A 16,065-nucleotide genomic window follows, 5' to 3' on the forward strand; every position below is an offset into this window, starting at 1 on the left:
GTCTATCTAGCATTAAGATGACTGATTTTTGAACGCTTAAGTTAACCCCTTTCCTCAATCCCATAATCACCTGTAACTTCATGTGTGCAGAAGCATCAGTGTCCAGGGACTGTGTAGAAGAAAAAAGACCTTAGCCAATATTAGCTTATGGAGCTAACCTTATTCACAGGCCATGGAAAAAACATAGAGTGCAAGTAAGAGACAGTTTACCATGAAACATAAATTCCCTTTTGTGAAGACCCTTGTATGAGGAGACACTCCTTCTGTCTAGAGAGAGATCTGCGGTCCGCTCTTGTTCAGCCCTGCGTGCCAGCAGCCTGCCACGCTTTGGCCTCACAGGGAGAGCTCTGCACAGAGGGGGGGAAGTGGCAAAACAGTAGCAGTGATACGCTTCTGGGAGCTACTCCTGCAGCTTGGTGTGCTGGCTTCAAGGAAGAAGAAAGGATCAGGTGAATTGGGGATTAGAAAAAGTAAAAATCACAGCACGTCTTAAACAAAAAATATATATTATTGACAATCTGCAGGAATAATTTATCACTAAAAGAATGTAGCGTGTTAGTTTGTTACCCCGTTGCTTTAAATGTGGGTGGATTCTTAAAACCGAAGCTGTTAAAAAACCCAATTTAGTAAGGAGCAAAGCTGGATCATCTGGACTTCTCTGAAGCAGGTAAAGTAAAACACTTTTTATTTCAAGAAATATTGCTTCTAGACTTTCCCGAAGCCAGAATTGTTCTATAAAAGTATCACAGAAATATTGTACAAGATTTAAAAACACAGTCTGTATCCTAGTAACTTAAAACCTATGTACAAAGAGCATCATTCATGACCATAAATACGTTTTTCTATCAATCAGCCCGTGACACATACATCAGATAAGGAGCTAGTAATTTTAACATATGTACAGAGTCCATCAGAAAGACTGAGCCTTAAAATTATTAAAATCCTACTGAAAGAATTTCCTTTTTAAAAAGTTTCGACTTAAAATACAATGCAATGAATGTGAGTTTAACCCGCAGTGCTTGCAAGAGCCGAAAAGTACTCGCTACACTAAATAACGCGTAAGAGATAGGAAACACACCTGTGAATTGGACACCGTGGAATTACACCTGTTTGAGGTAATTCTCTTTTGTTGTTGCTGCACTAATTATTTAGAGATTTAGAAAAAAGCAAGGGAAGACACTAAGTTTTGACTAATACGGATTTTCGAAGTAAATTTTGTATTATACTTTATAAAAATTAAGGTTTGGTAAAGTTCAAGTACAACAACAAAAATTATCTAAAATACTATTTTGTACCTCATGTGCCTTGTGTATCTAAACCAATGTGAATCTAACATATGGTCTTATCGTTCCCTTTAATGCCTGTTCAAACAAAACCAGTTTAAGCCTCAAAACAATAAAAATGCTTTTAAGATATTGCTTAGGATAGTAAAAATCAGATGCAGTGACAAAAGCACATATGCACTGATGTAAACCTTTCTATTGGTATCAGAAGAGAAAAAAAAAAGGTCAAAAAACCTTGTGGATTTTTAATACTGACAATATCAACGTATGGGGAAACAATCCAATATAAACAAACCCTCCTACAATTAACAATCATTAGCCATACCTTTCTGAGAGTAAGTTTAATCAAATCAAAGTAACAAAAAACATGCAATATTTTTGCTAAAATAATATTCAAGGAATCTGTTTCAACAGTCTGTGCTGCTGTTTACCTCCTTCCTGTCAATCTGTTTATTGATTTCACAATTACACCAGGCAATGAGCAAGCCAAGAACACGTAAGGTCATAGGTTCATGGGTGGTATGGCATACAGGTTTTTCAAAGTGCATATTTACTTAAAAACATGACATTAGGAATTTCCAGTGGTTAAAATAACTTATGAAAAAGACATTACGCGGACAGATTGGGTGGACTGAAACATTCATTCTTGGTGGGATCATTTGGAAGTAGCAAAAGTAACTCGGAACATCCTCTTCGAAGAAATAATTTGTAGCTTTTGGAGAATGCACGACTGCATTTGAAAGCTAACACTGTTTCTCTTCACTAAAAACTGGGAATCTGGCTTCCCAGTGGGGAAAATTGCTGTGAAAATATGTGCGTGGGAATTAGAGAAAAATAATAACGCACACAGACAAATACTGAGTCGGGCTCAATTTAGCTGCAAATTGTGTCTACAATAAACATGGAATGTCAGTTGTTGTGATTACCTTTATTAGTTTGCTAATAAGAAAAAGGAGAACTTATTTATATCGGTTTGCAACTTGATCTAGTCCAAGGAGAGTGGAGTTGAGGCACTGCCTTCTACGTTCAGGAGCTGTGAAATTTCCCCTGCAAGACTCTGTTCTGGTTTATTAAAGGAAGTTCCTGTTTTCTGGGTACCGATAGATGAATCCCTTATGGATACATTTACAGGCTGATGAACAAGGGGTTCATCGGACCTCATGGGAAGATAGATTTGATCTTCAAATATGTCTTCCACAGCGTCACTGTCCTGATGAGTGTCTTTTTGTGGGATGCTGATGGGTTGTAGCATGAAGCCATGCCGGGACTCCAACTCTATCAGACCGTTTCCACTGAAATCCATATCAAAACGGTCCGATTCTTTATCCTCCATCCATTTTTTCGCTTGATGATTATTTCTCCAGTGTGCATCATTCAAACTACTTTTCTCAGGAATATCATTGTTTAATTCAAGTTTCCTCTCCTGACTTAAATTCACTGTGCTCAAAGCGAGGGCTGTGAAGTCCGTTGGCGTGATAAGCCGCAAGTCTTCTGCAGGAAGGCCGCTCGACTCTTCCGCAGAAGTCATTTCCACCAAGGTAAACGGTGTGGATGATTCGTCCCCATCCTCATTTCTTTGAGCAACGTTAGCCTTGTCTGTTTTATTTTGCTGGTAGTAACTGTTCAGCAGTGCAAACATTCTATCTACATCCTTCAAGTAATTAGTCCAGTCAGCCAGACTAAGTCTATAGTTGTATCTGTATTCATATACACTTTCATTCACACTGTACAAGTCTTCCAGTCCTTGCCAGTTGATGTCTCCAGTGAAATGGGGCAGGTTAGCCTTCCCATCCATCCCATAACTGTCCTCTGTTGAAAGAGAGAATAAAACCTAATGATGAACACCAGCTAAAAAGTGCAAGCAAAGCTTTCCCATGTGTTGCTACTCCAATTCACCTGAAAGCACTGCTATTCATAACGTCACCACTATTGATAGCGTCACCACTATTCATAACGCCACCACTATTCATAACGTCACCACTATTCATAATGTATGTAGCTCAAAATGTAAGACACTCCACATCTTCTGTCATCGTATTGATGGCTCAGACCTCAGGCATGTTCACAGGTCCTGCCAAACACACAGCAAGAAACTCCTTGTCTTCTGCTATGTCCTTGGACTGAGTAAAACAAGAGCAAAATCTGGTCTAATGAGTGTCTATGATGACAGGCAGAGATAAATCTTTCTTCTGATACTTCAAGGCAGGAAAGGTGTTTTGATACACAAGTAATCCAATTGTCTTCCCTGAGCCCTTCACCAAAATACTGAATAAACGAGCGATGGTTAAGTATAAAAGATGGGACTGGCTCTGAAAGCCATTACTGACCTGAGCTTAAACAATGCCTATGGGAATTTGGTGTGTGGGTAGCTTGAGATATACGGTTGACAAACCACCTGTCTAAGTTTTATTAAATAAATGACAACTGAAGGTCGACAAACCACCTGTCTAAGTTTTATTTAATAAATGACAACTGAAGGACATACCTTATTTACTTCGTAAACATTCATTTTAATTTACTTTGAGGAATTAGGCTGTAAAAACTTTGAGTGAATTAATTTATAGGACTGAACCACTCTGTCAAATAGTATTAAAATATACATAAGTATAGAAGCTCCCAATTGATTTCTTTTTTTATTTTTAAATTTTAAAAAAAATCTTTCAGAGAAAATGTCCAACAGCTTTATCAAATATTAAGTTTGAATAAAGGGTGTACATATGTCTCTGCAAGTAGTAATGGGGATGCATTTTTATACTGATCACAGCTTGGAAGAGCAAAGCCATGAAGGAGACCCATTTCCAAAGGATTTAAAAAAGTCACTCACTTGACCCAGCTTATCAAACGTGCATTGTCAAGTAACGCTGAACATCGCTATTTCATTTAATTCACTATGCAACCTGTGTTCAGTCCAAAGATTTTATCAACAAAGTGGACTACAAGGAAAAACTAATCAGGTAATGCAAAAGCCTGTCAGGGAAAGTGGCGAAGTCGTCCTTACAAATGATGTTGCAGGCAATATTTAGTAATTAGTTCACTGAGATGACTTATTCGCTTTCTGAAAATTGTACAGGTAAGCAGGCTTATAGTAAGTACCTCGGAAATTCAAGTGGCTGTAGTCCAACAGCGTGAACTGGTATTTGTCAACATCGAGCCCTTCATCCTACAGTGAGTTCTTGGCATCTCCATTATTTTTTTCACATTTTTAACTTGACCTTTCTCTTTGTTCAAGGAAAACAGAAGATACTACTTATATCTATCATTTTATACTCTCTGCTTCTTGTCCAGCTTGGGATTTTTCAGTGGAAAAATGATCTTTACTCCATCATACAGGAAGCCAGAAAAGCACCATCATGGTCAGAAAAAAACGTGAGATTTTCTTAAGATGAGTGGCCTTATCCTATTCCCACCAAAGGGAGACCTCCTCTTTCCTTACTTGTAAACACCTCAGTCTTAGACCTTAATTGATGTTTCTTCACTTAATACAAAAACAATAATTATTTTAAAACTTAAATATCTTATTTTTTTAAAGCAATTTCTAGAAACACTTGGCGAACTCCCTGTTACAGGAGGCAACAATTTTTTTTTATTTTGTAGAGCAGCTATGACAGAGCATCTTTCTTCTTTCTTTTCCTGAAGTAGACAAGAGAAATGAAATCATGCCATGACCACGTGAGCACCATCTCTGTAAGTCAAATTGTGGAAAATTTGTTTCCTGAAACAAAAAATAATTAAATGCTGCAGAGGTTTCAAGAAGGAAGTCTCATTATTCCAGTGCTTAGAGGCATAAAGGGCCCTAGAAAAGATCTTAGGAAGGGATATAGTTTTGAGGAATTTAATTTTTAAGATATTAACCACACTGCAAATGTGACAATGTTTAAATTTTTCTCTGTTATAACTTGTGTTGATAGGGTTTTTTTTCCTTTTCTTTGCCAAATCAGAGCCTTTATAAGAAAACAAACTGCTGAAGGAACAGTCAGTAGACAAAGTGGTTTGGTGTGTGAAGGCAGAAACTGAAACTGGAGTGCTGGTGTTTGACCAGTAACAGGTTGGAGGATGGATGAGGGCAGTGGGGGGCAAAGCAGGGACCAGAAAGGTAACAGGGACCAGAAAGGTAACTGGGACCTGAGGATCCTCTCATGCTTGTCTCAGGTAGTGGGACAAACTGGCTGGGGTGGCAGGGTGGGCAGCAGGGATGTCAGGAGGCAGGTGAGGAGAAGCAGGGTTTCCATCAGCTTCAGGGCAATAGGACTATGCTGCATGAAAATAAGATCAGCAAGGAGTTTGCTGTGTTCCTACAAAATAGCTCCAAGACTCAGAGCTACATGGTCCTTCGTGCTGGAGCTATTTTTTCCCCCTCTAAGCGTGGCACTGTTTCTGCAGTCTCAGAGGAGTTTCGGAGCTGGAAAGGCACTAGGAATTGTTCCATGAGCTTTGTGTCAAGCAGAAAAAAATAACTTGCTTAAAGTTGTGTACATACACGTTAAACAAATAGGAAAGCGAAGTCTGAAGGTCCTAGAGCTGGCTGTATGTTCATTGACCAAGCAAGTCACCTCACAGCTTAATTCCACACTTCAGTGGTAAGCGTGACAAGTTTCCCACTGAAATGGAAGTATATGGGGGGAAGGAGAGAGGAAAGAAAAGGTTTTCCCCTGTAAGAAATCTCATTACAAATAGACGTGAAATAAGAAAGTGCAGATGAGTTGCATTTCAGTAACAGCACGGCAGCAGTTTCCTTGATCAATATTTTGGAATCTCTCAGCTATGTCATAAACCCAAAAGAGAGAGAATTGTTGCTAACTGTTCATAGTAATACATCTGAATTTTTAAAATCAAGCATTAGCTAAGCTTCCTTCTCCAATTATCACAACCTGGAGTCCCATGATGCCATCCGTGGCTGTGTTGCCTCAAAACTATTATGAGATTTGGATCTATCTCTGCTGAGACTAAAGACAAGTAGGTCCAGTCATCTCCTTGGGTGGCTTTGGAAAACATCAGACAAGCAGGAGAAAAGAGAAAGCAATATCCCACATACTGTAATCATCCATGTCTGTGGAGTCATGTGCTGTCCATCAAAGGACAGAGGTGACACCCGTTCTTTCCTACTGATGCTCTCTCCCTGTGTGTTAAGCAAACAGCACTATGCCTAGTGTTTCCATATGGCCTGGTGTCCCATTTTTGTACTGGCAACACAGGTCATGATGTAGTAACTCAGGATGTGTTCAACTGGAAACAGGTCTGGTGGAAGAAACTATCTCACTTTTCAACTTGGGGAAACCTAGAGAGGGATTCCACTCTAAGACCAAGACACCTGGATCCAGGTGTCATGGCAGGTGTCTGAAGGAAGCCTAAGGGGTAATTCAGATGACAGGGATTTTTTGTTTCTGTTGGTTCCTCTGCAGGCATCAAGAAATGGATACTCTAAGAGATCCTTTTAGTGATTCCTGAGAAACTTTTTCTGTTAATTTAATTGTTGTTGTTATTTTACAGAAAACCTCAGCAATTTCTAGCATGATGGGGCTTGAACAAAAATGCTGAACTTGAGTAGCTGTGTATTCTGAGAAACTGGGTGGGTGGAATGGCACAAAGTAATATCACTTGTTTATACTATACCTGCTATTTATCCCGGGAGCAGAATATTTACTGATTTGGTCAGAAGTGAAAATGTTTTCATTACTAAACAGTGTAGCAAGATGCCATTTACAGATCAGTCCTCTGTGCTTTACTATTTCATGCAATCCTATAATTCAAAAATGCCATTTCTGTTAGATCTGTGGTTAAAATGAGGAATGGTTACAAGCCTGTCTTCTAATGAAAGAATTAAAAGCATAATTATAAGGATTACTTTCTATTATTGTAGTAACCAGTTCCCCCCAGACTGTAGTGAGCAATGCAAACAACTGGGATGTAACCAAACAAAAAATCATCATTTTCCTACATCCCAAAACTACTCAAATGAGAAAATGCAAAATTAGCTGCAAGGGAAAAATAGCTGCTTAAATTGGAGATCTGTAAAACACTGAAATGATCTTAATTGTCCCCTGGCTGCTAGGAACTAATAACAAGGCTCTTTCCAGAAGACCCTGTGAAAAACAAAAGTTTCGTGGTGACTCGTATGCTCCTTCAACCCAGTTTATGCCTCAGGCAAATAATGTATATCAAGAGCTGCTCCATCAAAGTGCATGGAGTTGAAAATGTATAAAACTGATATACCATGAGAAGATACCAAGTCTAAATATGACACTTGATGGGCTTCTTCTAATCTGGTTTTTTTTTTCCCCTGAGTACAAGTATTGCTGAATGTAGAGCAAGTGCAGTAGTGTTAAGAGGTGTTTTCAGTCTCTTCAGGGCTTTTGCTTTATGTTTCACAGATTCCTCCACCATGAGTAACAAGGCTCTGCATGATGAACATGTAGGAGTAATAAACAGCAGTCTTTCTTGTACTCCTCAGATATAGCTATAAAAAAAGGCATAAAACCCCCCTTAGGTATAAAAAAATCCCCCCTCATCTGGTGCCTTTCCTCAGCTCAAATATTGCAACCTTTTAAAGAAATTTTGTTACATGCATGTGTGAGCTGGTCTGAAAGCATCGTCCCCCCCGAGCCCAAAGGAGGGTTTTCTGCCACAGTCTTTCTGTCACGCTTATCAGACTGTCTCCTGCTGGCTTCTGACCTCACATTGAGCACTGCCTTTGCTTAAAGTGGCATCTGCCAATATTTCCTGAAGCCAGTAAGAAGATTTTACATTACTTCCATAGGTTTGGTTAGTCTTTTTGGGCTATTTTTTTGGACTCATAAACCTCACAAAACTTTTAAAGCCCGTTGTTCTACATTTCCAAGGCAGCTATATAGTCTTCCTAAATAAAAACAGAAAAAACCCCCCACCCCAACCCATCCAAAGTGAAACCAACAACAGGAAAACAACCCAAACCCCAGTGATTATTTTGGTGTCATTTACCCTGTGTAAACATCTAAGAAATACAGGCATGAAATATGAGCTGCATGAAGTCTTGCTATGACAATGAGCTACGTTAAATGCAGAATGGTAGGTCTAAAAAACAATGGCCCAGTTCAGTGTAGAGTAGTTAGAAAACGCATGCATCAAAGCTATGTTGTGTGCAACATGGCGGGATACAGACATTAGTTGAAATGGACTGGGGTCATGCAATTATTTGGAAAGAAGCTGCTGAGGAGAATAAAAAAGTGTGGATACCTGTGTGGATCATAGCTTCCTCCATCTTTATTTCCTGATATAGGAAAATACAAGAGTAATTTTTGTTAGTGTTTAGAACTTGTAAAACCATTCACAATGTAGTTTTCCATGCACAGCATCTAATTCCTAAAAAGAAATGTACTGTGTTAAAGACAGAGCTGCAGTCCAACAAAGATTTCCTGGAAGTTTTGTATAAAAGAACCACAGTCTTTGAAAAATAACAAAAGCCCCAATTAGATATCGTAAAAAAAAGAGAAACAATTGTAGCTGAAGAAAGAAATACAAAGATGCAACACCACAAATTATATGGAAGGGAGTATTCCTGTAAAGAAAAAAAAAAATAAATCACAATATTTAATCAACCAATTCCAAGTGCAATGAATGCCACAGTTATGAAGTATACAATTTTGTACTCAGAGACTTTTGTAAGGAAATACTGCTTTCCTCAAAGTTGGAGCAGAGTACTGCTGGTTAGATGTTTGCAATTTCAATGCTCAGTTGGGGTGTAGAGCCTGAGCTTGTGGATATAGGCAGACAGCAATTGGAAATAAACATGGGATTTAATACCTCACCTGCTAGTGGGAACTAACAAAACAACCTCAAACCCTAACCAAGAAAACGCTGCAACAGAGAAAAGAGTTATGAATATCAAGATCTGCATATACTTGTTATTAACTTGAATACAATGAAAACCTTCCTGCAGTGTTTCTGTCACATGTCTTTGTTTGCCATTAATAAGTTGTCTAGAAAAACCTGTGTGAACTTGCAAAGAAGCTTCCTGGTCATGCAGCAGTGCAGGATGGTGTGTGGGGATTGTTCCAAACTATTCAAAGCAATACTTAGGATACAATTAGTACTTCAGCGGAAGAAAAAAAAAAAAAAAAAGAAAAAAGAAAGAAAAAAAAAAAGAGGAACAAAATGGAAATGATGTAGTTTTCTATTTTTCTTGTACCTGTTTCAAGTCCCTTTGGCCTCGGATTGCACTGCTTATAACCTTGACAGCTTCGAAGTTCCATCAGCTGTATGTGTAACTGATTCAAAATGCCTCTTTCCACTGTATGGACTGTATTAGTCAGCTGAGAAAAAGAGGAAGGGGGGAAGAAATAATTGTTAACAGAAATTAAAAAAAAAACATGGAAGGACTTTGTTTTACAACATTTTGTAACAGAGAAAGGGGTTTACCTGATAGGGATCAGTGTTCATATCAAAATATTCCAAGAAGCCAGTTGCAAACTCACAAAAGAGAAAGTTGTGGGTGTCATTAACTGTCCGCAAGCACCAGTAAGTGTTGTTATTTGAGCTTGTGCAAGCACAGAAAGAGCCCACTGTAATTAAAGAAACAAGTTATTGGCTTTCAGTGAAAAATAATATGCTTTTTTTCTTCTACTAGTGAAACTTCTATAGGTTTTCATGTACTTAAGTTCCAGATCAATTTAAAAAAAATCTTATATTTGACTAATATTAGATTCACATCTAAAACAGAATAAATGTTTGTAACATCATTTCTACAGACATAAGGTTAATGAAAGTAGGAGATAGTAGATCCTATAATTAACCAGACATTCTGCTCTGAGCTATATATGGTTTGTTGGGATTGAGCAGAATTCAGATTTTAGAAAAAACAAACAAGACAAATCCTGATCCTTAAGATTTGCGTACAGGAACCACTGGAATTGCTTACTATACAGAACAATACTGTTTTCTCTAACATGTAACCTTAATCTAGTAAAGTCCCTTAGATGCAAGTACAACAGAAAATGACTTGTAAGAATTGTAAGCACTACAGTGGAAGGCCAGATTGCTACCTGACATAACAGTGAGATGGAGTTGAGAAAGCATGAGTCAGCTTGAAGAACTTCAACGTAAAAGGTATATTAGCAGAAGTTCTAGTGCAGTCGGAACAGATGACCACTAGGAGACAACATCTTTCTCCAAATGAAAAATTGCTCTTAGGAAATTTTCTGCTTCAAGTCAAATATCTTGCAACTTGATCATCATTTGATCTTGAAGTTTTTGGAAGTAAAGTTTTAAATTTCTTCTTCTGCCACTAAAGATGCTATTTTGTTGATGCTGAATAAGCAGAAATGTTGAAGTATGCCTCAATAGGATGGTTATCTGTATACCCTGAAGTTTAAAGGAACTTAAAATATACCAGGTGAGTGTTCACAGTTGTGATTTTTAAATTCTTTTATAATATAAAAAATGGAAATTATGGTAAGAATTCATCAGGGATAGCATTTATATTTTCATCACAGTAAGGTGGGATACACTTTGAAACCAAAATCATAAAATGGAAGTAGACTTCTGATGTGCTGAAGTTTGCGACAAAATTAAAACCCAAAAAGGAGTTATGACAATTGGAAGAGCAAGGCTTTTGTTAATAACTGGAAACCCAATTAAAAATCCTATGAAATATTTTGTCATCTTGATCTCCGAGAGATGACACAAATCTCAGTGGCTGGTTACAAAAGTCTATGTTTTAGACCTCTCCTTTTTGCTTTTGCAGCATTTAGCATCCAGCTTTTTGTGATAAATTCATATACACAAGTGAAGTGACAATTTCAAGCACACTCACATGACATTGTTCATACTTAAGAATAATGGCATTAACCAAGTGCCAGTTCTAAATAATTCTCTGATTGCATGAAGTGGAAACTGTAACACAGCAGAAGATACATAACTTAGAACATGCCTGCACATAGACAGACTTACAGTTCCAGAATGGCGCTGTTTGCCAGTGGTTGTTGTCATGGGTAAAACATGTCAGTCCAGGAAGGCTACACTCATCTCCTTTCTTCTGGCGCCTCTTGCCCTTCCTTTCCTTCTTCCTTCGACGGTTCTCTTTGAACAGCTGTAGTTTTCCATCCACTTCCTGTGCTGCTTCTCTGTTCAGAGAGAAAGTTGGGCATGGCTTACAGAGAACTATCCATATTTGATTAATAGCAGCACTAGCAGATTTTATGTCTTTCTGGCTTTTTTGAAGAATAGAAGGTGAGAATATCTTAGCTTCTAGTTTAGCTTCTATCCCAGCTGTTATGACAAGTTTTCTTCAGTAAGCATTAGAAACGAAGCATTGCTGCATTTAAATTTAACTGGATCTTTCTAACAATCATGAGATTAGTGTATGTAATTATTAACTTCATCCATTTTCTATCAATAGGCTTTAAAAATATTCTCTATAGACTTTCACAAGTCTCTCCAAAACTACTGACAGTTTCTCCAAAGTTTGCTATGTGACCTCTCCTTTCCCTCTCCTTCTCTCTTCCCCTCTCGACAAAAAAGCCAACAAATCAAAAAAAAGCAAGCTGAGAGAGTGAGATGATAATAAAAATCTTACTTGAAAGGATGAAGATGGCTTTTGAGTTTCTCTTGGACCTTTACCCCTTTCTCCTTGTTGTAATAGCTATGGGGAAAATTATCAGGAATTATCAAGTCATGAAAACATTTTCAACACAAAAACAAACCAGAAACACTCTCTTTGACATTTTCCTAAGGAACTATACAGAATGATTTAAGATTATAATTTCATTTGAAGAAGTTGTATTAGTGGGAGTGATCCTATGCTAGGTGATGGCAAAACTGCAGCTGGGTTCAAAAACATTAGTAGAATACAAATATATTTACTTTTGAAATTTTAACTTTTATCTTTTTTTGGTTCACAGTAGCTTCTAGTCTTAAAAGTGCTCTACCTAAAATGAGTACCTACACTGGCTATAAATACCAATGAAGTTTGTTCTTTTCTCAAAAAACTTGGAAAATATGTAAGCCTTAGCAGTCGGAGTAGCTTTCAGTGTTGAAAGCCATCTCTCTTACCTCTGTTTACTACAATCACATTCATCTGGTTTTCTTCTTTTGAGGTGTCCTCTAACCTCTCTCAAATTCTTGATTTTGTCTTGGAGAGCTTCAATCTGCCAAGAATATTGCCAAGTCATTATAATTCTTTGGAAACATAGCAGTGCAAAGACTTCACCCAGATTTTAAAATACCTCTAATACCTCTTACCTCCTTATCAATGTAAGCCTTGTGATCCTTCCAGGCTCTGGCAGATTGGTACAGCTCCCTCTCACAGTGAATAGTGTCATTTGGAAGAATAAAACATCTGTAGACATGAATTTAACAAATAAGGAAAAGAAGGTCAATGGTTTCCCAATTGCTTACCCTGCTATTTTCTTTCTTCTAACACTCCTAAGCAATTCTTTGCTATACTCTGTTAAGAAATAAATAAAGTCTATATGGTCCTTATGTTGACTTAATAATGTTAATAATTACTTCAATGTTTCCTCTGCAAAATATATTAAAAAAATCCTTGTCCATGACAGATGCTCTGGGTCTGCTAAGCAAAAATGCAACAGCAATCACAGAAGCACAGAATTGTAAGGGTTGGAAGGGACCTCAAGAGACCATTGAGTCCAACCCCAATGTCATCTTGGAGATTCTTAATCCAGTCATAAATGAAATTGAAACTTAAACAAAAATCTGTTCAAAATTTAAAGCCTCTTTAACCCAAAGTGCAGGTTTTTATTCAGAAAAGATTTTATTTATTTAAAATTATTTTTATGTTTTCCTTCATGTTTTTGGAAAAAAAGAAAAAAAGAAAGAAAAATGCTATTTATATTTTGAACAAAATGAAAAGGTTAAAACTGAAGATGTTTTTGCCTGGATCTGCCTGGCTTTTTCAGATCAATCAGATTAGCTCTTTTAAACTAAAAAATACATTGAGATTTTTGCCTTTTCACTCAGATTTTAGAGTAGGGCTCAAAATTGGAATCCAGGCATCTTCCAGAATAGAAGAATGATTGTGGTTTAACAAAGATGATGTAATTGATCTACACTGTCTTCATTTAGAGTGGGATTTCAGACATCTCAAATTTATGCCTCTATGCTAAACTGATAGCCTAGACTTTGTAAAGAACAGAGTGTCAGCTTCACAGGGTGATCGGTCTGTTGTAAGATGCATGTTTTGATACAAAGATGGTTTTGGTCTCTCCCTTTGGAGATGCCTACACCTTATCAGAAATGAGACTAAATTAGATGTCTTCCTTTAAAATACACACACAAATACAACTCAGGTTTGTCTAAAATCTACAATGATAGATATAAAGTATTAAAACTTGTAATCATAAGATCCTAAAAATGGAAGGAAAGAGAATGCAATTTAAAACCATTTTAAGTAAAAAAAAAAACACATTAAAAAAAAAAATTGTACTTGTGTGTCACTCTGACAGAGCTGGGTTGAGCTATGGCATCAGTGCTGTCAGCAACCATTGTGTCGCCAGGACCGCCATCAGTATCTTCTGCTTCTTCCTCATTTTTAGCGTTGTGACGCTTGGTGATACTTTTGGTCTTTAAGACTTGCAGTTCTTCCTCTTCCAGATTTATGTCGTATATTTCGCCTTCAAATTCCACAGACAAGGACCGGGTTTGGCGAGTGTGAACAAATCTGGGTTTGTATTCTGAAGCAGAAGAAAGAAACATTCTGGATTGCACAAACATTTCTACATGACCCATGCTATGGACACACAGCACGCTCCAAAGAGCAAGAATGCCGTTCAGTAAAACTGGATTATTTTTTCTTCAGCTTCACAGAAACTTATATTTTGAGATCATAGAATCATAGAAGGGTCTGGGTTGGAAGGGACCCCAAGGATCACAGAGTTCCAACCCCCCTGCCATAGGCAGGGACACCAACCTCCAGGCCTGGATCTACACAGTGTTGCCCAGGACCCCATCCAACCTGGCCTTGAACACTTCCAGGGACGGGCCATCCACCACCTCTCTGGGCAGCCTGTTCCAGCACCTCACCACTCTCTCTCTAAAAAACTTCCCCCTAAAATCTAATTTAAACCTTCCCTCCTTTAGCTTTATTCCATTCCCCCTTGTCCTGCCATTGTTTACCCTTTAAAAAAGTTGATTCCCCTCCTGTTTGTATGCTCCCTTCAGGTACTGGAAGGCTGCAATGAGGTTCCCCCGCAGCCTTCCCTTCTCTAGGCTGAACATGTTGGCACCCACACTTTCATGTGTAGCATGACAGTATATTGCTTCAGGGTTTGCATTTCATGCTAGTCTGACCTTAAGCCACAGTTAGCATCTACATCCACAAATAAAACCAGTATCTTAGAAATCAGATCTTTAGAAAGAGACACTCAAAAAATCAGAGACCACAGGATTAGACACCACTTTAGAAAGTTAAACCATTCAGTACTGTGAAACAAGGTCACACCTGTGAATTGGCATGTGAGATGTTTGACTTGCTTAAGAATAAAAATTAATTAAAAAAGGATAACACCTTTTCCTTTTCAAAGGTTCCTTTTCAAAGCTAGGGACTAAAAGGGCAAGAATCCATCATATATCAATATGTATGTATCTGTATGTGTCTATGTATATATACTTTGACACACACATCATCTCTATCTATGTGTAGAAGTCATAGACCACCAAAAACTTGCTGCATTATAGACCTGCTGTGAGGTTTACTGTGTCACATTTACCTATTGAAAGCTTTGAGTTTAACAGGTTTCCAGCTGTTTTGGTTACTGTGTTGGGTGTTTTTTCATGTGCAGCAATGTATATGCATTGAATTAACTAAGACAATTAACACTGTGAGGAGCATCTTCCTGATTTATAACTATATTACACCTAAATAAAGTAATGCAGAAAGATTCATGGGGTCAGATGGGACAATTTCTGGCACTGTAGCACACTCTGATGCTATTTATTAACCAAGTCACAAAAAGAATCTGGAATATAAAAGCATCTTATCCATGTGTCATCTAAAATCTGAGGCCTGAACTAGTCATTTGCTTAACAATGTCTCATCATCACAAGTCTTTCTGTGCTCCACTCAGATAAGTGCTAAGATACATTTGGAGGAGGGAAGAGGAACAAGAATGTTGTAAAGGAGGAAAGCATAACAAATGGAGATTTTTCTGATGCCCCCTTCATATGTTTTCCACTCTTCCCCCTTTTCTCTGTTTACGTCACTTTGCCCATCATTGCAATCACCATTCAGCCCTTGCTGGGATGCTGGAAACAGCTTCTATTTCCAAGGTGGACAACAGGCAACTCTCCTTAAAAATATCGCTTAGGGGAACGTTCCCCAGTTTGGGGGGTCACCCTGTCAGTCTGTGACATGTAGACTTCTGAGCAGCGTTCTGCCTGTACACACCGTGAAGTTCCTTAGATGGTACTAAACAAATGGAAGAAATTAGATCGAGGCAGCCTTTAGTTTCAACAATGAGCCAGCTCTAGACAGACAATGTTGTGGTTGAATGTACAAAGAATACCGGGGATTCTTGGTCAGATCCAGAGTGGGGGAGGCTTTAAATCAGGAAATATTTTTAATTATACTGACATTATTTTCTTATTGCATAGACATCTGTGTAGCATCTTCTAACTTTTGCCTTTCTCAGACAACTCCGCTATCTTCCTGTTTTAAATACTCATTTTTATTTCATTCCTGGGTCCAGTATTCTCGAGGAGAGCTGCAGAATACAGCCTGCTCTTATACAAAACCTGAAATCCGGGTCTGCTTGCCTGTAGCTACAGGACTGTTCACTTTCATCCCTGGGCAGAC

General features: G+C 38.1%; 1 protein-coding gene across 6 annotated transcripts in view; it reads right to left on the reverse strand.

The window, feature by feature from the left end:
• Positions 1-2,268: 2,268 nt before the first annotated feature.
• SULF1 (sulfatase 1) overlaps positions 2,269-16,065 on the reverse strand; it is a gene marked incomplete at both ends in the record, with an annotated part of 63,003 nt that continues 49,206 nt past the window's right edge. For 4 of the 6 annotated variants that reach the window (XM_084259956.1, XM_084259955.1, XM_084259954.1 and 1 more), the window contains 9 exons: positions 3,062-3,092; positions 8,493-8,526; positions 9,445-9,568; positions 9,675-9,817; positions 11,205-11,377; positions 11,830-11,895; positions 12,306-12,400; positions 12,495-12,591; positions 13,699-13,945. In XM_084259956.1, coding sequence (XP_084116082.1) covers positions 3,062-3,092; positions 8,493-8,526; positions 9,445-9,568; positions 9,675-9,817; positions 11,205-11,377; positions 11,830-11,895; positions 12,306-12,400; positions 12,495-12,591; positions 13,699-13,945 — 1,010 coding nt within the window. Of the gene's footprint in view, positions 3,093-8,419; positions 8,527-9,444; positions 9,569-9,674; positions 9,818-11,204; positions 11,378-11,829; positions 11,896-12,305; positions 12,401-12,494; positions 12,592-13,698; positions 13,946-16,065 lie in introns of those variants that run through there. The other 2 variants (XM_084259951.1, XM_084259952.1) reach the window with 2 other exon arrangements.

The sequence above is a fragment of the Gallinula chloropus genome (assembly GCF_964237585.1).
Source record: "Gallinula chloropus genome assembly, chromosome: 2".
Classification (NCBI taxonomy): domain Eukaryota; kingdom Metazoa; phylum Chordata; class Aves; order Gruiformes; family Rallidae; genus Gallinula; species Gallinula chloropus.